The 21,845-nt window shown below is 45.0% G+C and overlaps 1 protein-coding gene across 1 annotated transcript in view; it reads left to right on the forward strand.

The window, feature by feature from the left end:
- Positions 1–21,845, forward strand: part of MPZL1 (myelin protein zero like 1) — a 64,960-nt gene that overhangs the window by 37,777 nt on the left and 5,338 nt on the right. Inside the window, exons 3-6 of the mRNA XM_042926269.1 lie at positions 4,514–4,680; positions 9,946–10,159; positions 10,910–11,042; positions 13,361–13,463. Of these exons, the coding sequence (XP_042782203.1) occupies positions 4,514–4,680; positions 9,946–10,159; positions 10,910–11,042; positions 13,361–13,463 (617 nt within the window). The remainder of the gene's footprint in view (positions 1–4,513; positions 4,681–9,945; positions 10,160–10,909; positions 11,043–13,360; positions 13,464–21,845) is intronic.

Genomic DNA, 21,845 nt, shown 5'->3' on the forward strand with positions numbered 1-21,845 from the left:
ATCCAAGTGAAGTCGTTGATAGGTGTGTGTGTGTGTGTGTGTGTGTGTGTACAGGGATCATCAGCGTTTAGGTGATATTTATAGCCTTGAAACTAGATGAGGTCCCCAAGAGATAAGAGGTCAGTGGGAGAATCTGGGACTCTCCAACATGCAGAGGTCAGAGAACTAGAAAGGAACAGGCAGTGAGATAAGAGAACAAAAGAGTGATGCTTAAGAAGTTAAACTGGGAAGAAAAAGTGTTCCAAGGCTCGGAGGGATCGGCTGTGTCAGATGTTGCAATAGGTCAGTTTGAGAATTGACTGTTGATTTAGCCACATGGAGGCCATTAGATTCTTTGACAAGAACAGTTTTAGGGGCACCTGGGTGGCTCAGTCAGTTGAGCGTCCGACTTCAGCTCAGGTCATGATCTCATAGCTTGTGAGTTCGAGCCCCGCGTCGGGCTCTGTGCCGACAGCTCGGAGCCTGGAGCCTGCTTCAGGTTCTGTCTCCCTCTCTCTCTGCCCCTAACCCACTCGCATCCTGTCTCTGTCTCTCTCAAAAATAAATAAACATTAAAAAAAAATTTAAAAAAATAGTTTTAGTGGAGTACTGGGGATAAAAGCCTGGATTGGGTTTATTCAAGAAAATATGGGTGGCTGGGTGGCTCAGTGGGTTAAGCGTCCAGCGCTTGATTTCAACTCAGGTCATGACCTCACGGTTCGTGAGATCGAGCCCCACATCCTGCTTGGGATTCTCCTTTCTCCCTCTTTCTCTGCCCCTCCCCCATGCGTGCTTGCACTCTTTCTCTGTCTGTCTGTCTCTCTCTCAAATAAACTTAAAAGAATTTTAAAAAGGGAGAGAATATGGGAGGAGAGAAACTGCGCACGGTGAATATAGACAGTTCTTTCAAATGAGATGCAGGGTCAAGATGTTTTTCCCTCTAAACCTGGGATATAAATATAAGTATTTATTTGGCCGGTGGCAGTAACTCAGTTGAGAGTGAGAACTTCAGGAGAAAGAGGGAGGATTGCTGGATTAACATCCTTGGTGAGGCCAGAGAAGATGGGGTCCTGTGCCCCGAGCAGGGACCGGCCCCGAGGAGAGGTGCAGACCTTTCGGGCGTGGTAGCAGAGGAAACACGGAGCGCGGGGCGTTGCTGCGGGGAGCGAGGGACGTGAGGAAGTTGCCTTCAGGTTTGCTTGTTTTCTCAGTGAACTAGGAAGCACGGACCTTAGCGGAGAGTCCAGGCGAGAGAGAAGGGGTATGAAGTGGTCCTCGGGGGGGGGGGGGGGGGGGGGGCGGGGGAGGGTGACAGATCTTAGGTTCTGATGCGGCTGAAGGATCAGCAGAGTGTTGGAGGAAGTGGTCTGGAAAGACAGGAGGAGGCCGTCAGAGAGCAGAGAAGCTTGAGATTGTGGAGCAGGTGCTCGTATTGGTAGGGTCTGGGGCACTGATGCTCAGCCACTGGCACTTGGCCCCTGAGAGGATGTTTCAATGTCTGGGGACCTTTTTGGTTGCCCCAGCTGGAAGGGGAGAAGATTCCACTGACATCTGGTAGAGGCCAGGGACCCTGCTGAACATCCTGCGATGCATAGAACAGACCTGAGCAGAGAACAGTCCAGCCCGGTTGTCAGTAGTGCTAAGGCGGAGAAGCCCTGGCCGAGGGTCGGATGTGAGAATGGGGGGCTGGGACAGGCCTGAGGGTAACATTTTTGTAGAAGAGAAGATCAACAAAGAGACCAGGGCTTTGGGAAGTTCATTTGATGACTAGTTGGGATCTCCAAGAACTAGGACAGCTGGAAAGAGAGAGAGAGAGAGAGAGAGAGAGAGAGAGAGAGAGTGAGTCAGGGATCAGAGGATGCTAACTAGCTGTGCATGGAGCCATTTTGTTCTTTTGGAACAGCTGATTGGCCAGAGTTGGAATCCATAACCCTGGCTGTAACAGCTGCCTGTGCAAATGAGCCAAAGAGTGAGGGTTTTTGTTTTTGTTTTTTTTGTGTTGTTTTTTTTTAAGTCACTTGTATATTAACCAGCTCTGATGTAGTTAAGTCTGTCTCAGATCAATTGTCTAAAAGCCACTTTAGGGATTTGGTTAGTCTTTTCGGCCAAAATTCCGTGACTGTAAACTGAAACATCTTTAAATAACCTCTCCGGTACCGACCAGATTTTGCAGGCCGGCCTTGAGGCAGGGATCTGGCTTGAGAAAACCCTTGAGGAGACTTATTTATTGACTTCGCAGACTGGCTTTCCTTGTAGCGCTTGCCACTGTGGAGAAAACTAGTCAAAATCACGCAGCATAAATAAGGGTTATAAGCCAACACTGCTTCCTGGAAAAGCTGGTCAGATCTTCTGGTCTTGTGCTTTGTCCCTCGTTTTGAACTCAGATGCCCTGGGGCTGGTTTTCTGCCTACCCACAAAGGCAAGGAACATCTTTTGTTTGCTTCTTGTTTGAAAGAAGGGTTTGTTTTGAGGTTTGGGCCACAAATAATAATCCATTGTTCTCTATAATAATAATCCACCCTCTTTAGCAGAAAAAAAATCTCATTGATACAGTATGGCTATCAGTTTATTTAAAAGAATAGCCAAAGTGCCCATTGTGTCCTGCGAATAAACATTTGGAAGATGGTTGGGAGAACTGGGGGAGTACTCTTTTTCTGCCTGGCCTAGAGTCTCGGGCAAGACCTCAGGAAGAAAAACTGAGTGTGATCATCAGTCCTGGGTGACAGTAAACCCCTCCTCATTCTGCTCATCTGTTACATTCTAAGAATAATTGGAACACTGCAGATACGGATTCTTTCCAAACCATTTCTTCAGAAAATACCCTATTTGGAAGATAATATTTCCTCCATTAGCTTTAATTGTGTCCATTTTTAGGCTAACGAATTTCCTTTCTGACCTTCATTTCATCCAGGAAAGTGTCTTTTTTAAGTGAAGATTATTTTAACAGCCATCCTTAAAACCCTGATTAATTAAGTTGCCTCTGATTACAGATCTTGGAAAAAAAAAAAGGAGCTATTTTTGTATTACAAGTGATAGACATTTGAATTACTATTTCTGGGCTTAGGCTGACTGAATAAAACTCAAGGGGTAGAGTGAAAACGTGGCCCGGTGTGGTCAGCTGGTTCTCGAACTCACAGTTATCTAGCACAGGTTACACTGAGATGTAACGGTAGATGGGATTTCATTAACGAAAACAGCATGTTGTGCATGTTTTTTGCCTTAAATCCCTTACAGGAAAAGGATCAGTGAAATAATAAACACGGCTCTGAATGAAGTGATACCTTACCTAGAATAGTTTTAATTGTGTTAAAATTAAATGGAAGATGAGAAAAGTTCAGTGTGATAGCAGTTGAAATTTAACAGGTGAATGTGAGAACTACTTAAGCAAAAAAAAAAAAAGTATATATATATGTATATATATATACACACATATATATACATATTTTTAATATATGTTTATATTTATATATTATATATTTATATATATACATATTTTTAATATATATTTATATTTAATATATATTTATATATATTTATATATACATATTTTTTTGTGTATATATATACACACACACACATATATATATATATATATATGTGTGTGTGTGTGTGTATATATATATATGGCCTCTACATCATTAAAAACAGACCACCAGGGAAGCAACCAAGATGTCCTTCAGGAGGTGAATGGATAATATCCATACCATGATGAGTGAATATTACTCAGCAATCAAAAGAAATGAACTGTCATGCTATAAAACGACAAGGAGGAAACTTAAGTAAATACTGTTAAGTGATAAAAGCTAATCTGAAAAGGCTGTAGGATTCCGGCTCTATAATGTTCTGGAAAAGGCAAACATACAGATACAGGAAAAAATCAGTGGTTGCCAGGGGTTTAGGGGGAGGGGGGAGGAATGAATGGGTGGAACATGGGATGTTTAGGACAGTAAAAGGATTCTGTGTTTTATTATAATAGTGGATACATGACATTGTACATTTGTCAAAACCCATGGAATGTGTAACACACAATGAACCCTACCATAAATGATGGGCTTTAGTTAATAGTGTAACAGTATTGGCTCATCAATTGTAACACATACCACACTCACAAAAGATGTTATGAGTAGGGGAAACTGGGGGTAGGGGTGGGGGAATATACTGGAACTCTCTGCTTCATGCTCAGTGTTTCTGTAACCCTAAAACTGCTCTAAGAAAAAAAGTCTGTTAATGAAAAAGAAAACATAAACATGAGGTAATAGCTGAACTCGTGAAAGTATCTTCTTACTGAAAACCAAAAACAAAATCCCAGACCGTCAGCAGTTTATCCCGCTTCTGGGAAGCACCTGGCTGTGGAATATTCTGCCAGAAATGTGTATGACACAATGGCAGCAGAGAGAGAGAGATGATTGATTGATAGACAGACAGATAATCTCTATAACTGTGTGTATCAAGTAACTTTCTCATATCTTTGTCATATGCAGCATGATATTTGTACTAAATGCTACTCAAGCTTTCCTTGCTCCTCTCTCTCCAGTGACCACGGGCACATCGGCCTTGGAGGTATATACCCCAAAAGAAATCTTCGTGGCAAATGGGACACAAGGGAAGCTGACTTGCAAGTTCAAGTCCACTAATACCACCGGCACGTTGACCTCAGTCTCCTGGAGCTTCCAGCCAGAGGGGACCGACACCACTGTGTCGGTAGGAATGCTTGATCGCGCCTGCTGGGCCTGCCTCCCGGGTTCTTTACGGCTGTGATGTCATAAATACCCATTCTTCTGATGGTTCCCTTCCCAAAGGAGTGACTGTGTTGACCCGGAGATTTCAAGGCCCTTCTATTGCTCTAAACTCTCCAGGAAAAAATAAGTTCAGCATCCCTTGCTGCCCCCACCCCGGCCCCCCCGCCCCCCTGCCCAGTTCTTCTCCATCAAATCCCCTTATGGAATTTCTCTTCCACGGAGCCCCTGCTGGCCAGCCTTGCTGATAATGATCGTGGTTTATGACTCTGATCCGCATTTCAGCTTTCATTTGCCCCATTTTTTATTGAATTTCTTTGAGGTCTTCCTGTTACATACACACACACACACACACACACACACACACACACACACACCCCTTTCTGACTTCATTATGAGGTAGTTTGCATTTATCGTAGAGCCGCCTGATTCAGCAGTCGTCCCTGGAGCTCACTGTGCGGTGGGGATGTGGGGTCTTCAGAACCGTGTGCAACCCAGGCTGCCCTCAGTCCTCAGTGGGAGTAAGGAGTGGGAGTGGGGCGCCTGGGTGGCTCAGCCGGTTAAGCGTCCCACTGTTAATTTCATCTGCGGTCATGATCTCTCGGTTGTGAGATCGAGCCCCGCATGGTGCTCACATGCTCTCTCTCCCTCCCTCCCTCTGTCTCTCTCTTAAAAAAAAAAAAAAAAAAAAAAAGGAATGGTTTGTGGGTGACTTCAGACTAAGGTGAGTGGCGGAACGAAAGCGAGGTCCAGTGAGTAACTAGCCGAGTGCTGGCTGAGCCGTGGGGCTCTTCAACACCGACCATCCTGGTTCTTGTCCCAAAGAGGGGGGATGCTCACACCTTCTGGGGCTGCTGTGAGGGCCCAGGGGGACATTGTTCAAGTCTGCTCCTGCTAAGTCTAGTTCCTGAGGTGGCTAGCGGGCATAAGTCACCGTGTTTCCGTTCCGTCTGCGTGTTGACCGTCCTTTAAGTGTCAGCATGTGCTTTCGCAGTGTTTCATAGTCCCGGTTGTCCGTGCACAGCTGGGACAGAGTCTGTCATTGCTCTTCCAGATCGCTTCTTCTCTTGCATGATGACGAGTTACCTTGTTGGTCCTCACCCGGATGTAATTACGCCCCTCACATCACCCCCTCACCTTCACGAGGAAGGAGACTTCTCCCCACTTACAGGCTGGGGAGGGCCTGGGGACCTGCTCCGAGAGTCGTCACACCGTCCGGGCTGGAATCATTCACACCCCGTTTTCTTGCGCTCTGGTTACTCGGTTTTTTTCCCTTACATGTTCTTTCTCTCTCAGATGGAAACATTTGTTGATAACCAACTCTAGGCTTTAGGGATTGCTTGAAGCACTGTTTCTCAGTCTTTTTATTCATGGTCACCTTCCTAAGGAGTCTTTTTAAAAGCACACTTCCCAATTTCTGCCCCCCATCTACGAAACTTCATTCATTCATTCCTTTATTTATTTATTTATTTATTTATTTATAGGTTTTTTGGCTTTTTTTTTTTTTTTTTTTTTTTTTTTTTTTTTTTTTTAGAGAGAGAGCAGGGCACAGGCAGAGGCACAGAGAGAGAGAGAGAGAGGGGCTCCATGCTCATCACGGAGCCCGACTCAGGGCTTCATTCCATGACCATGAGATCATGACCTGAGCCAAAATCAAGAGTTGGACCCTCAACCAACTGAGCCACCCAGGTTCCCCATGCAATTTTAATACTACAGATATATTGCATATCTGTGCTTTATGTGTAAAAAGAGCGAAATATTTTTCTCTTTCTCCCTTGCCCTTAGAGCCAGTATTTGCCCCCCCAGGGGAGATGTCACCCCTGTTGAGAAGGCACAGCTTAGAAACTCTAGTGGGAATTATCTGCCTCATAGCTGCTGCTATGACATTTTGAAGTGTCTTTTTTTTTTTTTTTTTTTTTTGCAGAAAGCCTTGTGTTAAGAATTTACCCTTGATGTCTTTCCTTAAAGAACAGAGGGACTACCTGTCCATTGTCTCTAGGTCCTGAGTTCCTGAGGGTCTTCTCTGGGAAAACTTGGGGGTGTGCATTGAGATGACTATAGCCCCTGAAATAAAACCGTTTTTATGTTTAGCCTCAGTGGCTTCAGTTTCATATGTGACGTTATCAAAGCTATGTATCTTCTGTTGAAATAAGTCTCCAAAAGAAAATCTCGGTTGCACTGGGTTGGAATATATACCCGATTTCCAAATTCTTGGGTGGACCTGTGTCCCCCAGGATTTATATAAAAAAGGAGGAAGCCCTGGGTGTTGTACCAAGAAGGAAGGAAGGCTGAGGTCAAGTCCAGGAGTGCTCACCGGGTCCGGCTGGGTGTGATTCTCTGTGTGGTAGCACAGGAGTGAGTGAGAGCAGGCATCACACACACACACACACACACACACACACACACACACACACCTGGGAAAACTTACTGCTGCTTCACACAAATGTGGCCTCAGTGCACAACATGCTTCCTGTAGAGGCAAAAGCAAGCACGTGTAAGTTTACTCAAGAAAGTCTGAAGAATTGTTTAAACCTGCGAGGGTTTCCCAGCTGAAGTCTTTGGTCAGAGTAGACATGGGGGGCATTGTTTAGTCTACAGCAAATTAAACATCCCCTGGAAGATGTCCAATGGTAATAACTTTCTTTCAAGTAGTGGCTCCATTTATGCTACAAACATTCTTGCCGAGGGGGTCAAGGCAGGTGAACATACCTCAAGACTTACTATAAAGAACATGCTGTATTTTTGATGAGTGTATTTAGCTAATCCATTGGTACTTCCACACCAGCCTGGTTACAGGTAGTTCCAGAATGCTTAGCTATTGATGGAAGATCTTTTAACTCACAGGTGTCAGAACATGTATAAGAAGATGAGCAGGATGCTTTTGATTTTCACAGATTTTCAGGAAAATTGAAGCCCGGCATACCGCAGATGCCTTTTCTGGGCTGTGGAATCAGAGTCCCCATGTCTAAGCTGGAACTCATCTTTTCTCCCCTCTGTTTACCTTCTTTGCTAGTTCTTTTCAGGTAGCTGTGTCTGTCTAATGACCCAAATTTTAAAATCTTGAGTCTTACGGGGGTTTATTTTGGTCCTGTCCTTCCCTGTCTGCTCCCACTTCTTTTCCATCCCAGGAAATACGAATGTTTGCTGGGTCTTCTGTTTTGATTTCTGACATTTAGCGCTCATCAGCTTTCCTGCTTCTCTGCTCTCCGTCACATGATAAAAACCGTGCTAGGACTAGTGCAGTAGCCCCCTTGGTTGTTCCTCCACTTCTGTTCATCTTTCAATCCAACCCTACATTCCACGGGGTTCATAGCCCTACAACAGTTCTTGTACCTTGTCCCTCCCCTCGTTGGAAAGCCCAGTTTCCCACTGCTAACAACGCTCAACGCTTTGTCTAGAATGTCTTACAGGTCACTTCCAGCTTCACACTTCAGCCCTGCTTCCAAGCTAGTAAAAACTAGCTAGTCCATCTCCAAGCTAGTAAAAACTCTAACAGACTTCCAAGGAGGGTAAAATCTGAGAGCCTTCATAGTTTTTTTTTTTTTTTTTTTTTTTTTTTTTTTTTTTTTTTTTTTTTTTAACATTTACTTATTTTTGAGAGAGACAGAGTACAAGTGGGGAAGGGCAGAAAGAGAGGGAGACACAGAATCCGAAGCAGGCTCCAGGCTCTGAGCTGTCAGCACAGATCCCGATGCGGGGCTCAAACCCTTGAGCCATGAGATCATGACCCAAGCCAAAGTCAGATGCTCAGCCAACTGAGCCACTCAGATCTTAGTTCCTGAGAGCCTTCATAGTTCTTAACAAGCATTTAGATTATATTAAGCATAGGGGTATATGCTTGATAAATGATAATAATGTAATTACTACTATTAATATTTTCTAGTGATCTTTTAGGCATGGTGGAGGATGGGTTAGAGGAGATCAAGGCCAGTAAAGAGGCCACAGTCCAAGATGATGAGAGCATGAAATGAGGTATTATCAGTGGGACTTCAGTAGAGAGAAGAGAGAAATGTATGAGGTAGAATTGACAGGATTCACTGGGTGGAGATCAACTGCATGGGAAGGAAGGTAGAGGAATCAAGGATTACTCCAGGATTATAGTTTGGGAGACTGGAATAATCCACCAGTTGAGATGGGACACACAGGTGGAAGGTGGAGGTTACGGAACAAGGTGATAAATTTGGAGGTAGGCAGCTGGGTTGTAAAGTGAGTAGGCATTTGGGTGAGGAGATTCTAGGGCTCGGGAACATCACGGATGGAGAGAGGGGCTAGGAAGTTACCAAAATATCAATGGTCCTTAAATCTTAGGAATGGATGCATCATAGGATTTGCTGTGTTCAGAGGGTTCTGAAAATGTTCTGTTTGAGTTATTGTGGAGCTCGTGGTTGACTCCTGCTGATTTGTTTGCCTGGCCCCACTATCACCCGACCTGTGAATAAGAAGAAAGGCATCAGGCCTCCTGCCGAGATACTTGGATTGAAGCCAGGTATCAGGATAGATCCCCACTTGCCAGGCCTTAATCTAGTTTCCAAGGTGCTGGGCTTGACCAGCCCTTGTCAACGTTTTCTTTGAGAAAGGAGTTCCTTGACTAAAAGCAGGTATGAGGAAAGAGTGAGCTAGAGTCTGACTCTTCAAAGAGAAGCGAGAACATTGGGGGTGTCTGGGCTTCCACTCACACACCCATGCCATTTCCAGAGGAAACTGATACATAAGAGGGAGAAACCCATCAGACTAACTGATCTGTCATATTTAGGCTTTGTTTTCTTCATGTCTTTGTATAACTAAATAGTAAACTTCATGAATCCAGACTGAAACTTTTGGATTCACAGGCTCTGTCACGATGACAATCACTGGCTGTGAAGGGTCAGATGGTCCTGACTTTGACTTTGGATTCATCACCTGTTATCACTGTAACCTTGGGCAAATGGCTTCTTTGAGTCTCCTTTTCCTTCTATATGAAAAAGTGGGCAGTAATCACTACATCAGGGGTATATTGCGAAGATTTAAGATGACACATGAGTTTATTTCTTCCACTGAAATAGGCTTGAACCCTGTGATTTCTAAACGGTCTGGCTTAGATTCCATAGCTTATTTGTGATACAAAGTTGTATTTCTTTCTGTATGAAGTCTTTTTTTAAAAAAGAACCTTCCACACACAGCATGCCTATTACAGAGTTTAGAGCGTCTGCCTTTAGAAAATCTCATGTGTTCTTTTTTTTTCTAATTGCAGTTTTTCCACTACTCGCAAGGGCAGGTGTATCCTGGGAATTACCCACCGTTTAAGGACAGAATCAGCTGGGCTGGAGACCTCGACAAGAAAGATGCGTCAATCAACATAGAAAATATGCAGTTTATACACAACGGCACCTACATTTGTGATGTCAAGAACCCTCCTGACATTGTTGTCCAGCCAGGACACATTAGGCTCTATGTTGTAGAGAAAGGTACTTCTTGAGTATTTCGGCGGTGATGGTGCAGTCCCCTTTATCTCCGGTTTAGTTGGAGAACAAGAGTTCCATCTGGGGGTGCATTTGGAAGGGGTGTTTTTGTGCTAGTTATGTCCCTGTTTCTGTGCACCTGTGGTCCCTCCTCACGTGCCAGGGTGCGGGGAGCCACACTCACACAGCTGTAGCAACCGGCCTCCTCATTCGTATACCTGGAGCCTGCTGGTCCGGTTTCGGGAGTGTCCAGTTTTCAAGTGTTTATCAGAAGTTAAGACCAAATCCGCTATGCTTGGGTGGGGTGGGCACCGGGAGAGAAGAGGAATACTGCTTCTCCATTCTCCAGGAGAAAGTTTTAACGTTTGCAAAAACGGTACAGTTCTTTCTCCCCCCCAACCCTCCTTTTTTTTTTTTTTTTTCCTTTTTTTTGAAAATAAGCAGGAAACGCAGGTTCTGGTGTCTCATTTTGAGACAAAGTCTGCTTTGTTGGAGAGCACACTGAGGTAAATTCACACCCTGGATTTTCTTTGACTTCAGAGCATTGAAAGGGAGGGATTGTGTGTGCAGAAACGCTTGGCCCGGAAGCTCATTCTTTAGGATTTGTACATCCTCAGTTAGACACCAGAAGTTCATAACGTGGATGATAAGAGAGGACGTGGTCACCTCTAAAGCACTCGCTTACTAATTTCATAAAATTCCACGTCTTCTCTTGGTAGCAAAGCACCTTAAAACGATTTTGTTCTTTCTCTCTAGAGATCTTGCCCGTGTTTCCAGTTTGGGTGGTGGTGGGTATAGTTACTGCCGTGGTCCTAGGGCTCACTCTGCTCATCAGCATGATCCTGGCTGTCCTCTATAGAAGGAGAAACTCTAAACGAGACTACACTGGGTAAGACGCACTGCTTTTGGGGGGGAAGGGCGGGGGGGCGGTGGGGGAAGGAATCAAAAACTGTCTGTATTTTTTATGGAAAAAGAATTGTGAAGAATTAGTTACTGTTTGCATTTACACCAGAATCAGAGGCGTGCCGACGTGGGCGCGCAGAAATCGGTGGCCTGCTGTCAGACGTGGGCTGTGACACTAATCCCTGCTTCAGAGGGATCAGTGTCCCTTTCTTAGGTCTGGTGCAGTGAAGCCAGTAAACGGCTTCAGCTGACGGACGTGATGACGAGGGCTTTTCCTTTCTGTACTTTTGTAAGCAGCTGTATTGCTTTGATCATTCTGGAGTGCATGGCTGGACCCATCCGAACTGGGATACAGTAAAAGTTGGGCACCCAAATGTAGAGGGAAATAGATGTTCTTTTTGTTTATGGCCGTTCCCTTGGAGCAGAGGGTGTGTGCCTAACTGAGGACCTTCTCTCTCCCCGACTCCAGCTGGACAGCTGACCCATGTAAGCTATGTAGAACTCGCGGGGTAAGACTGAGCGGAGGCTGGGTTCCAGTTGTAGCACGAGCCGGGTCCCACGTGCACGGGCGAGGCTTACCCAGCCCGAAGGCACGGTGATCTGAGAGGGTTGCATGCCCCGGGCCCCCTTGCTCGTGGACGGTGGGAACCCGGGCCCCTCTGCGCCGGGCTTTAGGAGTGCCGTGTTTTAAACAAGCTCGAGTGTTCAAATTGAGATACTGTTTGCTCGGAATGCTTCTGTTCTGCCGACTGTATCTCCCCCCTTGCATGGTGAGTGCTTTACGAGGAAATATAACCGGAGTGTTGGTTTTCAACGGGAGACTAATCCAGGATGGGGACATACTGGCCTCTGTAGTTCTTCGCTTTGGGGTTAATAAAGGGGCAGAAGAGCGTGCCTTCGAATCCTGCATGGCGTCGTGAATGCTGCTTTTCTTCTTACTTCGGTTTTTTTTCCCCCTCCCTTTTTCTACCTTGGTGTGCCGGGATCAGATCCTGCTTATCTTCCACTTCTTAAGAAAAGCTGACATAGACGACACACTGGGACTGTAACAGGGCTGGGGTCTCCTTCCACCTACACTAGACACATGGTAACTAATCACATCGCCCGTTGCTGTTAACATCCGTGTGTACGTATTCAGCCCGTCTCCCTTGTTGACGACTAACTAGCTTGCTCCGAGCTAACCCAACAGTTATTATGGTTTGTCCGCAAATACGTCCTGCGTTTGCACTGGCAACTTGTCGAGCATACCAGCCCAGTGAAATTGGGTTGTCAGGTTTCCTAGGGCTTTGTATGATTATCCGAATGTATATGTTCTTCATGTAGAATGGCTGTGTGTGTGTGTGTGTGTGTGTGTGTGTGTGTGTTTTAGTGTTCTTTCATGCATGAATCGTGTTGTGATTGAGACCCTCTCTGTGTTAGATACTCAGACCATTTTCAATTGGGGTGCAAAGCTTCCCGTTTCAGAGAAGACGCAGCTTAAACACACAGCTGGCTTCGGGCTTCGTAACAACACTTGAATGTGAACCTTGCCAAACTCCTAAGATTTTCTTTAAAAATACATCCGAAAGGATTGAAGCTCTGACAAGTACCAATAGAGAATCCCTAAAGAGTTCCCTCCCGGCATTTGCCTTCCCTTCTTTATTTACGAGATAATCCTTGTTGTTAAAGACCCCCGCGCCCCCCCCCCCCGTCCCCCCCGGGCCCTTGAAAAAGTCCAGCCTGTGTGATGTGGCATTCCACAGTTTCTTATCACTCACGACTTCCTGGGTTTTCTTCGGTTTGGTTGTAGTTCTGGTGGGGGGACACCGAAGATGGGGAACTAGGGAATGAAAGGAATGAGATGAGCCAAGACTGCCGCCTCGATGTGGATCTGTAATTCGGGAAATGCATTCAGCAGGGGCTCGCCTTGCATTGCTGTTACGAAGGCTTAGCTTACTCCCGTAAACCTTTATCCCAGAGGAGTGACGGCAGGAGAAACACACGAAGCAGCCAGAGGATAAATGGGCATTATAGCCAGAGGCCCTTCAGGAGACAGGATTGTTGCACAGTGAGGCAAAGAGGTGGCACCGTACTGGTTTCTGTATTTAGCCCAGAGGAGGTTCACTGACTTACAAGAGATAGTGTCAGGGATTAAAAAAAAAGAGTCTCAAGATCTGTGATCATTTTGACACTCATCGTTCTGTCGTGTTTTGTTCTATCTGCGGCTTCATCTTGTCATCACTTGCATTTCTGTATTTTTCCCCCTTTATTTTAATTAATTTTTTTTTTTTTTTACATCTGTTCTCCACATTGCCAACTCATCAGCTGCAGTACATCAGAGAGTGTCTCACCGGTTAAGCAGGCTCCCCGGAAGTCCCCCTGCGACACAGAGGGTCTAGTAAAGAGCCTGCCTTCTGGATCTCACCAGGTAACGGCTGATTGCCCTTTTGCCCGCCGCCCTGTGCTCTCTGCCACTTGCCTGGTGCAGGAGAGGACACTGAGCCGCGAGACAGAAGCGGAGTAAGACAGAAAACAGAGCAAGAGAGGACGAGGGGAAATAACGCTGGCTGGGGAGGATCGCAAGCACTACTAACAGATTGTTCTCCAATAACGTGGCTCCTCTGGCCCGAATGAAATTAGGAAACGGCTTTGGCAGGTGTAATTCCTTCATTGCTTAAGGAAATAAATCCAAAGACCTAGATTCTGTTTTGAGGTCCTCTATAGGACCAGAAATTCGCAGGGAAGAGTTGATATTCTTGGTATTGAAAATAAAAAAATTATTTTGTATGAATTCTTCAGAAGAAATTGAAAGTCAGCATTTATCTGGATAACTGGTAGGCTGGATGAACAAGGAAAGGCGTCGATTTCTACTTCTAGAGAGTACAGAAGGGGCACCTGGGGGCTCAGTCGTTGAAGCGTCTGACTCTTGATTTTGGCTCAGATCATGGCCTTGCAGTTTGTGAGCTCGAGCCCTGCGTCAGGCTCTACGCTGATAACACAGAGCCTGCTTGGGATTCTCGGTCTCCCTCTCTGCCTCTCCCCTGCTCCTGTGCGCTCTCTCTCCCTCTAAATAAAAAAAAACATACTTTTTTTTTTTTTTAAAGTACAGAAGAGAAAGAACTTTTATTTGGAACTTAGCACAGAATCTAGCATCATGGTTAATACTGTGTTTTGGCTATGCTATTGTAACTGTAATTGTGGCGTGGCAAAAATTCCACAGCTTAGTATATACAATTCTGTTGTAGAGCAATTTTGTTCTTCTGGGGTCGAAAGCATCCTAAGGAATTTGGTTAGTTACAGCTTTTCCCTGAGGTGTTTTAGAGGTCGGATAGATTCAAAAGGAAGTAAAGGTGTTAATACATAGTGAGGAAACTGAGGCATTGTGGTATTAAATTACTAAAAGCTCATACCCAGCTAACAACAGAATTAGGGCTAGAGCTCAAGTTTCTAGACCATACATTCTCTGTCATAACAGCATCAGGGCTCATGACTTATTCCTAGTCTGTCTGTCTCTCTTGGATAACACAGTATACCTCAGATACACTAATTTGGATTGTGAATGAGAATAGGGTTGTGAATAAAGGCTTGAGAGTTGGGCCTAAGATCTAAAAAGCCTTGGAAACTTTTTTTGTGCCTTTGAAGTGCTGTGGGAGTTGCTCACCCGCTGAAAGCAGACTAGGAAACAAATGGTTTGGGGACATTGGCAAACAGGTTGAATGGTACTGTTTTCCCTAAGAGAAAGGAAACGAGGAGTCCTGTGATCGTCTGAGTTTACTGCCTTGAAGCAGTCCACACTGCAGTGCCAGGAGAAGAAACAGAAATGGAGCTCAGTTGTCTCACCGAATTGAGGAGGCAGAAGTCAGTGTTTGGAGAGGCCAACGTAGCTAGGCTTGCTGCAGCAAAGTACCAGAGAAGAAGAAACTACACAGAGAAGAAGAGAGTTTCAGACATCTGGAGTGGTGGGGCTCCCTTGAGCCTTTTCTGAGTATAGTTTTTTGCATGCATGGGAGAAAAGACCCTACAACCAGAGAAAGAACCACTTGAAAAGCAGTGGGTTATATGATATCCTACAGGGCTAGGAATTGTTTGTGTTCCTAAAAGCCAGAGTGCAGAGACCTCGTAATATACAGAATATCGGTCGTGGTCTTCAGAATGGTCATGCGTTAGTAGTGGGGTTAAGGTAGCACCAGAATAAGGATGCTGTGGATCTGCCATAACAAAGCGCAAAAGGAGGCCTTTAAAGAATCAAACTAAGAAAGTATTTTAGCTGCATGCCATAACAAAACCCAACACTCTTTACAAGAATACAACAAAATTCAGCACCCAACAATGCAAAGTTTACCAAGTCCAGCACCAGTCAAAAATTACCACACATACAGAGAAGCAAGAAAATAAAAACATAAATAAGAGAAAAGCCAATCAACAGAAACAAACCCAGAAATGACAGACAATGGAATTCATAGAACCAGGACTTTTAAACAAGTATGATGAATCTTCTAAATAACCTTAATGATGTAAAGGAAACCTTGACATAATGAGGAAATATAAAAAAGACCAAAGTGGAAACAAAACAAAATAAAACAAAACATTGGATGGTGTAAACCACAGATTAGACACTATAGAAGAAAAGATCAGTAAGCTTGAAGACACAGCAATAGAAATTACCAAAATGAAGCATGACGAGACGGGCAGACGAGTGAAAATGGACAATATCAAACAATCTGATGGGAGTCTGGAAAGGAAAGGAAAGGAAAGAGAAGGGAGTAAGGAAAAAAAAACAAAGAATAATAGCAAACGCTTTCTATTCTTTTCACTATTTCTTCTGATATTTATCTTCATGTTTCTAAACAACTTTATCACATTGCTACTTCAGTACTTCAATTTTAGATACTATCTACTGACTCCATACTATGAAAAACGAGAATATACATTTCTTTTTCTCCCAGCCTTTCTTCCCAGCACACACTCTGTACACATACATATATATACACCGGCCTCTCCCCAGTGTGTATCTCACTGTATTTAGGTATATTTCAGTGCCACATGTACCTGTTTGTTTTTCACTGTTGTACCACATATATATGCTTCCTTTTATACTTTTTTGTTTTTCACGGAGCCAATATTTGCCTCATTTTTTGTTTGCATAGTTTTCTAAGTATATCTTTATATTCCATCTCAGAACTCTCTCTAATTGGAACACCTTCAAACATGTCACATATTCTGTTGGTTTCATTTTCTTTTTGGAGACATAACTGTTAGAATCTTCTAGCTTTGTTGTGCCTTAGGCTGCTGCAGAGCAGTCATCCTGGGCCTCCTCTCCCAAGGAATTTCATTTACTCATTTCTTATTTAGACCTCAGGTCTTCACCTTTTTAGTTTATTCTCATGTTACAGTGGGACATATCATCCATAACTTCTTGAGAAAAGATGCACAGGAGATAAAAATTTTGAGGCTTTGTTTGATAAGCAGAATAATGACCCCAGAGATGTCCAGATTCTACTTCCTAGGACCTGTGGAAGGTATTGCCTCACCTTTCACAAGGACCCCGCAGCTCTGATCAAGGATCTGAAATGGGGAGATTCTCCTGGATAATCCATGCGGGCCCAGTGTCATCACCGGGGTCCTTGTAAGAGAGAGAGGCAGGAGGGTCAGAGTCAGGGAGAGATTCAAAGATGCTATACCTTGGGCCTTGAAGATAGAGGACAGAGTCTCAAGCCAAGGAATGCAGGCAGCTTCCATAAGCTGGGAAGAACAAGGAGGTGGGTTCCCCCCACAGCCCCCAGAGTAACGCAGCCCTGCTGATACTTGATTTTAGCCCTCCTGGCCTCCGAAACTGTAAGATAACACATTTGTTTCTAGCATGCCTAAAGTTGTTTTTACTCTCCTCCCTCTGACGTGCTCGATAATGCAGTTGGGTAGGATTCCAGGTTATAAATTGTTTTCCTTCAGTATTTTGAGACATTGTCGATTTTTCTAGCTTCTAGTGCTAAGTTGCTGTGTTCTGATTCCTGCTTCTTTGGTAGTGGTTTTATTCCACTTCTCAGAATCTTTTTTATCCCTTGTGTTCTGAAATTTTATAAAATTGTGAGTCTTTTTTATTCATTGTGCTGGATGCTCCATGGGCTCTTTCCATTTGAAAACTGTGTCCCTCGGTTTTAGGATATTTTCTTCCATTATTCTTTAGAAATGTTCTTCCTTCCATTTTCGGTTCTCTCTTTTTGGAAATTCCTACCAGGAATTGGACCAACTCCTAGATCAGTCCTTTAGTTTTCTTATGTTTTGTTTTACAGTTTTTGTTCTGCTTTCTAGCAAATTTCTGCAATATTATCTTCAACTTTTATTGAATATTAAATTTCAGCTTTTTATTTTCCAGAGCTATTTCTTTTCTTTAATTTTTTTTAAATGTTTTATTTATTTTTGAGTCAGAGAGAGACAGAGCATGAGCAGGGGAGGGGCAGAGGGAGAGGGAGACACAGAATCTGAAACAGGCTCCAGGCTCCGAGCTGTCACCACAGAGCTCGACGCGGGGCTCGAACTCACAAACCACGAGATCGTGACCTGAGCCGAAATCGGACGCTTAATTGACTGAGCCACCCAGGCACCCCTCAAGAGCTATTTCTTATTCTCTAATTATAACGTCCTGTACTTGTTTTCATGAATGCATAGTCTTACCTCTCTGAGCATATCATTTTTTCTTCTGTTTTATGTGATTTTGTAAATGTTTTCTCCCATCACTTGATTTTGCTGTTTCTTTTGAATTGCCTTTTTCTCTTATTATTTCTGTCTTTCATGTTAGAAGCTTTACTCAAATGCCCAATGATCCTTGGCTATCCATCATATTTAATTCAGGTACTCAAATCTGGGGGCGCCTGGGTGGCTCAGTCGGTTGAGTGTCTGACTTTAGCTCAGGTCATGATCTCACAGTTCTTGAGTTCAAGCCCACACCGGGCTCTGTGCTGATAGCTCAGACCCCACTTCGGATCCCCATTCCCCCCTCGCTCTGCCCCTCCCCCCCCCTCAAAAATAAATCATTTGAAAAATAAGGTACTCAAATCTGATCAGCTTTTTGTGCAGAGATAGAGCTTCCTGGGTGGGGCGGGGGGTGCTTCGCTGTTTGTATAAAGTGCTGTCTGTTTTCCAGTTTGGGGCCTCTAAGTGTCAGTTGCAGAGGGTCCTTGGGTCCTTTCTCTTGAGTTAGTCAATTTTTCCAGAAGGAAATCTGATCTCCAGCTTGGGAGTTGAACAGAGGAAGGAGAGATGAGGGCTCACTGTTCAGGAAGCAGACTCGCCCACCCCGTTTTCAGTGCAGACACCTCCCCCAGCTGTGCCTGCTGTTCTTGAGTCAGAGACTGCCTCACTTCCTGTGAGTAAGCCCCCCAGGGTTCTGCCCAGGCCTGACTCGATGGCATTTTCTAGAGGTTGGTGAGAATTCACGCACCGTATCGATCTCTATTGGCATTTTTCGGCATTTGCAAGATAACACCAGGGTAGCTTTGGGGTGTTCCTCATAGTCAATCCTTGGCTTATTTCCTCGGGCTCAGTGCAGACCCCTGAAGGCCCCTGCTCTCCCCGTCCTGTTGTAAAGCAGGGTTTCTGTTCAGGTGGCATGGACCTGGAGTCCCCTGGGTCTTCCTCGGTTATTTTCATCTTGCCTACCAAACTTTTTAGTTTCCAGTGGTGCTTGTTAAAACTAGTTTCTGCCTTGCATGTTTCTGGAATTTACCAATCCCGTGCCAGTTAACCCAAGGCTTGGAAGTGGACCGTGTGATTTCCTAGCAAATTCATCTTCTAGTATTTGTTTCATTTAGATTTGCATTTAGTGGGCGTGTCAACTTACAACGGGGAATGTTACCCTAAGGTTAAAACATTCGCTTCACTTACTCTGCAAGCCCCGCAGAGCGTTAGCAGGTGACCCTGGTGTGTGTTTTTATTCACCACCACACGCTACCTTCAGCTCATGTCTCAGGGGTGCATACATTTCAGAGCCCCAGAGTATTTAACGGAGGTGGTTCTCTCCAGAATCCTTTATGGTAGCTGTGTCTTCAGTTTGTTCAAACTAAGGCCACAATGGTTTTCACAGTTTGGGAAACTTGACCTCATTAGGGAATTTAGGAGATTAAATACGTTTTATAAGTTGGGCACAACCAAACAATAATTCTTTTAAGAATCTAATCATCCCAAGGGGCGCGTCGGTTAAGCCTCCGACTTCAGCTCAGGTCACGATCTCGCGGTCCGTGAGTTCGAGCCCCGCGTCGGGCTCTGGGCTGATGGCTCAGAGCCTGGAGCCTGCTTCCGATTCTGTGTCTCCCTCTCTCTCTGTCCCTCCCCCGTTCATGCTCTGTCTCTCTCTGTCCCAAAAATAAATAAAAACGTTTAAAAAAAAATTAAAGAATCTAACCATCCCTTTGTATGTTCTGTTTTGATCACTTCCACACACAGGTGAGCGCTTACCGTACGTGCAGTGTGGGCCGAACACGGGAGATGCAGGGGTGATTAACACCCAGGCTCTGCCCTGGAGAACCTTCGAGTCTCCTGGGGTGTTGAGATCATTTTTAGGATTTTCCATTATGTGGAGAATTTTTTTATACATAGCCTAACGCATAATTGTTGTCATTATTGTTTTTTAATACCCTGACAAACAGCCTTGAGGAAATCTTTGTATTTAGATAAACTGCAGGGTAGTGTTTTCAGAATTAATGCTGTGTGAGGTGCCCGGGTGGCTCAGGCGGTTAAGCGTCCAACTTCAGCTCAGGTCACGATCTCACAGTCAGTGGGTTCGAGCCCCGTGTCATGCTCTGTGCTGACAGCTCAGAGCCTGGAGCCTGCTTTGGATTCTGTGTCTCCCTCTCTCTCTGCCCCTCCCCCACTCGTGCTCTGTCTCTCTCTCTCTCTCAAAAATAAATAAACATTTTAAAAATTTTTTAAAAACAATTAGTGATGTGTTACAAACTAGCACTGACTCTGGGGTCTAGCCAATGGTGTTAACTTGGGGAGAATTATTTAACTTCAGCGTCTGTTCTCATCTCTGAAATAATGGGTTGGGCAAGTTGATCTTCTCATTTTTCTTCTTCTTCTTCTTCTTCTTCTTCTTCTTCTTTTTTTCTTTTTTTAAGTAGGCTTCATGCCCATTGTGGAGCCCAGTGTGGGGCTCAAACTCACAAGCTTGCGATCAAGACCTGAGCTGAGATCAAGAGTTGGACGCTTAACTGAGTGAGCCACCCAGGCGCCCCTCATTTTTCTGTATTTAATTATAAGGGCCCCTGGTGCACTGTGCTTTATAAGAACAGGTTTAGGCAGTTGCTGCCCACCTTAGCAATCAGGTCGGTGAAGTAGGGGTGTGGATGGGAATATTTGCGGACGATCCCTTGGTGCTTTCCTCCAAGGGTTCTACCGTGACATGTTCCCTGATCAGCAAAACCTTCCATTTCCTGCCTGCAGGCGTCATCCTATCTAATAGCATTAGTAATGACCACTTGGATGAGTAAATACCTCCATGTTATCAGAAGATGAGTAGCATCCAGAATGCGCTAACAAGGAAATTTACAAAAAATGTAACACCTGGGCAGGACATTAAGTTTGCTGTATTATTTGTCTGTCCTTGGTCACCGTTTTTGTTATAATTGGAAGACTTAGTAACAGAAAGCTTGAATAAAAGTGGCTTTCAAATTAAGTAAGAGGCTTATGGGGCGCCTGGGCGGCTCAGTCGGTTAAGCTTCTGACTTCAGCTCAGGTCATGATCTCGAGGTTCGTGAGTTCGAGCCCCATATCCAGCTTTGCGCTGACCGTTCAGAGCCTGGAGGCTGCTGTCTCAAAAGGTAAAAAACTTTTTAAAAAAAGGAAGAGGTCTGTTAACTCACAAGAGTCCCAAGCACTGTACTTCTGTCTGGGTTCTTCCGGTCTGTGGCCCAACGGTGTCGTCCACGACAGTTCTTTCCATCGTATCCTCTGCATATTGTCTTTGTTCTCAGGCTCCTTCCCGCAGCTGCCCTGGTTCCAGGCCGGACATGGGGAGGGGGGCAGGGAAGAGCTGAATCTCCTTCCCTGCAGTTTTTATTATGGAGGAAAACCTTTACCAGAAGCCCCCCAGCGAACTTCTGAGTCCCCTTTGGGGCCAGGTCACATGCTGTAGCCTCTTCCAGTCATCTGCAAAGGCACAGGAATTATGACTGGCTTCACCCCTGGGGGCGGGGCAGGGTGGGGTCATTTACCCAAGCAAAGGGAGGGTGAACACCCAAACCTAAAGCAAGGTCCTTCCAGCGAATCGGATGTGGAAGGTTGGATGAGCAAGGGTGTTCGGTAGGCCCTCCTTGGGGTATCACGGCATCAGGGATGAGAGGTACCATTCTTTCTTTGTAAAGCTTAGTTTAAAATAATTTTTGTGGGTATCTTTTCTGAGGAGTTGGCTTTCTAGATCCTTTTCTGGAAATGGGTCATGTTTCGTAGGCAACAGGCAGGCCGTGGGGGGAGGGGTGATTGAATGGACCAGTTCGGTACTGGTCGGCTGGGTGCACAGACCTGGTGATGCTTGAGGAAGCCCCCCGCCCCGGGCATTGCCTCACCCTGTCCCCACAGCAGCCCGGCGAGGCACGTTGTCTTGTCCCTGTTTTACACCCGGAGAGACTGAGGCTTAGTTAGGTAGAGTCACCTGCTCAAGGTTACTCGTTAGCGGCAGAGCTGGTGTGAGACCGAGATCTGTCTGGCTGGAAGGCAGGCAGGCGCTCATGGCCTCGTGTCTGTCCGGTTCTTTTCAACTCTGTTTTGATCGTCAGTCTCATCGACCTCGGAGTCGTAATACGCAGCTGCGTTTCAC

The sequence above is a fragment of the Panthera leo genome, chromosome F3 (assembly GCF_018350215.1).
Source record: "Panthera leo isolate Ple1 chromosome F3, P.leo_Ple1_pat1.1, whole genome shotgun sequence".
NCBI classification, from domain to species: domain Eukaryota; kingdom Metazoa; phylum Chordata; class Mammalia; order Carnivora; family Felidae; genus Panthera; species Panthera leo.